A 5,320-nucleotide genomic window follows, 5' to 3' on the forward strand; every position below is an offset into this window, starting at 1 on the left:
ACAATCTCTCTCTCTCTCTCTCTCTCTCTCTCTCTCTCTCTCTCTCTCACACACACACACACACATGCACGCGCACAATACATATGAAATATTTGAAAGCAAAGATTTCGCATACAATTCATAATTTAATTCTGCTCCACAACTGTTTCGGCGATTGTTATACAAGCATTATCATTCGTATAATTCCATTTTTAATATCTAAAAAAAGTATTAAGACGGAAAGCTAGCTGAATCATTTACACGCCGGACTAAATGATTAGCTGCATTTCGTCCGTCTTTGCGTTTCGGGTTCAAATTACGCCGAGGTCGACTTTGCCTTTTCTCCTTTCGGGGTCGACAAATTAAGTACCAGTTGCGTACTTTCATTTGTAAAGTGTAAGAAGTATCAGCTTCAGTTAATACTTCACATTCGAGTGAAAATCTACGAAGTCAGGGAAAGATGAACAACCCAAATTTATCATATGTTTGTGGTTTTCGCAGCAGCGTAGAAAGAGGATTATGTTCGGTGTTATAAGAATTAGCTGCCAGTTTCCATGGACAAATCAACGCAAATAAAGCACAAGAGTTCAACCACAACGTGTCATTGGTTTGGGTGCATCGTTACAAAGTTTGTCAACGTTCTTGGAGAGCAGACAACCAATGGATGACAGTTCGGAGAGAGAATTCAGACAAAAACTGAAAGCTATCATCCATAAAGAAAATTACGAACTTGAGCATTTGTGCAATGCAAATGGAAGTGATATTTTTCGGTGTGTGTTTCAGAGTAAATCGCAAGTGTCCACCGAAGAAAAGCAGGTATTTGGACATAAAATGCAAAAAAGGATCACATTAAAATTTAACCATTCCACAACACCACTGGTACGTACTCATAAATTACTGCTCGTCCACATCTAGTAATACACCTAATTTAAGCTGCTTCAAGATCTACGACAGGATCTCATTTACCATGAAGTACAAACCACAAACAAATCATGGAGGACGTATTTAGTTTACTTTTTATTCAGGTTTCTACAAGAATTAGTACCTATCGACCGATTACATTTATCAAGTTTTGGATTCTAGAAACGTATCCTATTTGTTGACAACACGAGGTCATACGGTATACAAGGCGACCAATTAGAATTGTGAAACCTAGCTGGCCAAGTGGTTGTTTTTATTCCAGAACACCACTTCATAGGTACAGTCGCTCGATCAGGGAATCAAGAAACAATACAAGAACTAATATCACCCTAGCGTGTTGCGTGCTGCCGTCGATGAAGAACAATACAGGCAAATGATTGCCATAAATTATCAACTCATTCACAGTTAATGATCGTTTATTTATGATCTCTGATTCTTGGAAAAGCATCGAGTCGTTGATTCTACCAGGGAGAATTGGTACATTCTGTAAGCATCTTGTACACGCAAGTAAATCTATCTCCACTGTTACATCGTGTTTCATTAAACTTCAAGCTTTCTATTTTTGCTGCATAAAACGATTTACGGCGTGATTTTATTTGTAAAATATGAACTTCTAAGCAAATGTTTGCACCGAATGACCTAAGCACTTCGTAAATGGTTTTCTTTTTCTCATCAAATGATTGCTTCCTTTTTGTTTGGATCAGTTGCCCGAAGAAAATACTCCCCACCTCGTTCGCATAATTTTGTTTGCACATACACGCACGTACGGGTGCGCACACACGCACACACGCGCGCACGCACGTTCATTATACATTAAGAGCCGAAAGACCGCCCTCCGGTTGGTTGTCGGTTAGTCGCTAAATGATTTTGACATATTTGATTCCGGATTTGCGCAAGTTTTCTGCCACGTCTAATTTTCCTTTGTGTTCTTTCTTCGTTGCTCAATAAATTCAAGGCATGACTATAGAAGTGTGCCTCGACGATTTTGTTTCCTCATAACTTTCTACAAATACCTTTCAGATGATGTAGATTACAATTATATCGGAATTTAAGGTGTAAAGGGAGTTGAGAGGATATTTCACAAATCTCGCCCTTGTTTCTTCATACGTTTTGCTGATATAGATTACAATTATGTAAAAAAACAAACTTTTTAGACCCATGCAATCCCTGCTATTTCTAGTATATTAAACGGCCACGTAGAGGTTCGGTCATTCTTGAGTTTATTTAAAAGAGAGAAATTGAGAATGCTATAAAATAGCGAAAGAAATATGCATTAGATACTCAGAGTTAGCCATTGTATACGTTTTTTATGAAGATTTCTTGCAGGCGATTTCCTAAAAAAGGTAGAACAGTCCTCAAAATGATTTTTTTAAATTCATAATTGTAATTAGAAAGCTGGGTGGTTTGGCGCATTACTTAAAAAGAGCAACAAATGTAGAATAAGTCCTGGGGTCGATTTGTTCGACTAAAGGCAGTGCTCCAGCATGGCCACAGTTAAATGACTGAAACAAGTAAAATAGTAAAAGTGTATACCAAATTTACCAGAGTTTAGAAGAAGTAGAACAGGTGATTCTCGAATAAATATTTTGAAAAAAAGTATTGGAAAATGATTCCTTAAAGAGTAAAGTTGTTTAAAGAGTTTTGTTTGCGAAATGTTTTCTAAAACCAGACATCCTTGACAACAGTTGGCGGGTGTGACTGGATAAATGCAATCAGAACTCTGAAATATTATGAAGATGGCGTGGAACGTAAGAGAATAATGTCGTGTTGGATAAGAAGAATGACGAATAAAGACACTATGGAGTTGAAACTGGTGGAACAGATAAGAATTTAAAAACAGAATACTATTTTGAAGTGCTGAAATGAATTGTAACGTTTATGAAGTGTCTAAATGAAAGTGGTTTGGCTTTTAGAGATGATAAGGTGAAGAAGAGATCATCAAACAATGGAAACCTTATGAAGATTATTGTATCTATTGCAGACAGGTTCTAAAAGCTATCCGGTAGCTTGCAAAGAAAATCGAACCAACTTTGTTTAGAAGATATAAACAAGATTATGACAATGGGCAAAATAATGCAAGGTTTATAGTGTGATAATGAATGAACATGTATACAAAGCTATGACCATTTAGTCAATAAAAATGTACGTTTTATGTAAATTGAATCATGTTTGTCATACCTTTGTTTACATTCCCTACAAGTAGATCTTCACTTCATAGTCAATAGACAGGAAAGCAAAACAGGCGATCTCTAATGATTGTTTCATGAAAGACGAAACTAGTTTGATTTATACTTATTCTAAGCTAGTGAAAGGATTTGGTTGATCTTTGCACAACGTGCCGCGGAGTGAGATCAAATCTGAAACCGTGTAGCTTCGAAGCAAACTTTATGTAGCCATGCTTGAAGCTATTAATCTGGCAGCAAGATTTATATTACAAAGAGATGGAGGAATGTGATTCGCCAAGACAAAAAAATGCACCACTAGAGTCAAGTTTAAGAGTTTTCCATCAGGAATTGAACGTACGAACTTGTCCTTTGACCTGTAATATTTGCCACCGGAAAGAGACTATTGTCATCTGTTGTTTAAATTCCACTCATTTCTCATCGAGCAGACAAACCAGTGATCAAAAGCGTTCCAGCCGCGACCAGCTGCCATTATTTAGGCATCGTCTGTTTTCATTTTCCAATATGTTCTTTCCTTTTTAGAGTGGGATTTCAAGAAAAGTTTAGCCATTCTTAGCAGGTCGAGCGACTATGTAAAGACTTGCTTCAAAGAAAAAAAAATTATCAATTGTTGTTTAGTAAAAGGCCAGCACTGACTGAACAGGCCTATGACCAAATGTACTCCAACCCTGACCACCCCGTTTAATTATTTATATTTTTAGATATAGTCTATCTAAAAGCCACATTAATCATTCTGTTTTCTTATTTTTGTGAGATGTTTGAATGTGGTTTTGTGATTTGAGAGAAATTTCGCTGTTATTTCAAACACTGGTCGAGTGACCTCGCGGAGGCTTCCTTGTTGGTTTGTATATTGTTAGTAGAAACAGACGGTGATTGTGAAGTCGTGAGAAATAGGGGAACCAGCGGAATAGATTACACTCTGCTGCCATTTCTCATCTTGAACATTTTATGCGGGAAAATAGCTGCATTTGTTTGGAAAGCGTGATGCGGGTGACACTTGTCCGAAATCTTTCTTTATAAACAGAAGATTTAGTTCTAGTAAAAAGTGAGTGGCTATTCGTTTGTCTTTCATCTTTTCTTTGTTTCAGTCATTAGACTGCGGCCATGCTGGAGCGTCCGCCTCGAAGAATTTTAGTCGAACGAATCGCCCCCTGTCCATTATGTATCTTTCGGCCTCTTTTGCTGAACCACTAAGTTACGGTGGCGTAAACAAACCAACACAGGTTTCCAAGTGGTGGTGGGGGACAAACACAAAAACACACACACACATCTACGACGGGAACTTTCAGTTTTCGTCTGCCAAATCCACTCACGCGGCTAAAGTAAAAAAAAACATTTGCCCAAAGTGATATGCAGTGGAACTGAACCTGGAACCCTATGGTTTGGAAAGAAACTTCTAACCACACAACCACGCCTGAACTTATATTCCTCACTATTTTCACGCCATAAACGCGATATTGAAAAGACAGTGCAAGCAGGCTTAGAATATAAGACGAGGAATTAAGGGATCAGATTGATGATTGTAGTGTAGGATCAAGGGTTGTGGGTTAAGCATACGAAATCACAATTTTATTTTCTCATTTAATTTTCATTTTTCTCTCTTTTATTTCAATTGTTTTTTTCTTATAGAACCGGAACCAATCGGACAAGAAAAATACTCTGCAAGAATCCAAAAAACTAATGACGACACTTTTCTCGCTGTTCGTTGTGTTTGCTATATGTTGGCTGCCCTATGCTTTCATTGCCCTGACCGACGTCTACGACACTTTTGACCCTCTCGTGCATATCTATTCAGTAACATTTGCACACATGAATTCCTGTCTCAATCCAGTGGTCTACGTTACCAACAACGAGCATTTCCGGAAGGCTTTCAAGAAAATCGTCTTGTTTCAGTGCAGATATGAGCAACGAAAGGTGGCCAACTGTTCTATACAAGAGACTCAACTGTACTCCATCACTAAAAATGGATGAAATTACAACTGTAGCCGTACTACCACCACCATCACCACAACCACACCACCTACTACTACTACTACTACTACTACTACTACTACTACTACTACTACTACTACTACTGTAATCATCATTAGTGTTTCTACTGCTTAAACCACCCCCGTCTTTGTCACTGCCACTATCACAAACATTGCCACTACTACGGGATCATTATCTCCTCATAATCATTACCCATTATCATCATCAGCAGCAGCAGCAGCCCCACCACCACCACCACCGCCACC

At 38.2% G+C, this 5,320-nt stretch overlaps 1 protein-coding gene across 1 annotated transcript in view; it reads left to right on the top strand.

Annotated features, from left to right (window-relative positions):
- LOC106872168 (melatonin receptor type 1A) overlaps positions 1-5,273 on the top strand; it is a 19,641-nt gene extending 14,368 nt beyond the window's left edge. The window contains exon 5 of the mRNA XM_014919051.2: positions 4,713-5,273. Coding sequence (XP_014774537.1) covers positions 4,713-5,054 — 342 coding nt within the window. The 3' untranslated portion in view covers positions 5,055-5,273. The remainder of the gene's footprint in view (positions 1-4,712) is intronic.
- Positions 5,274-5,320: the final 47 nt, after the last annotated feature.

This window comes from Octopus bimaculoides, chromosome 17 (assembly GCF_001194135.2).
Source record: "Octopus bimaculoides isolate UCB-OBI-ISO-001 chromosome 17, ASM119413v2, whole genome shotgun sequence".
Lineage (NCBI taxonomy): Eukaryota > Metazoa > Mollusca > Cephalopoda > Octopoda > Octopodidae > Octopus > Octopus bimaculoides.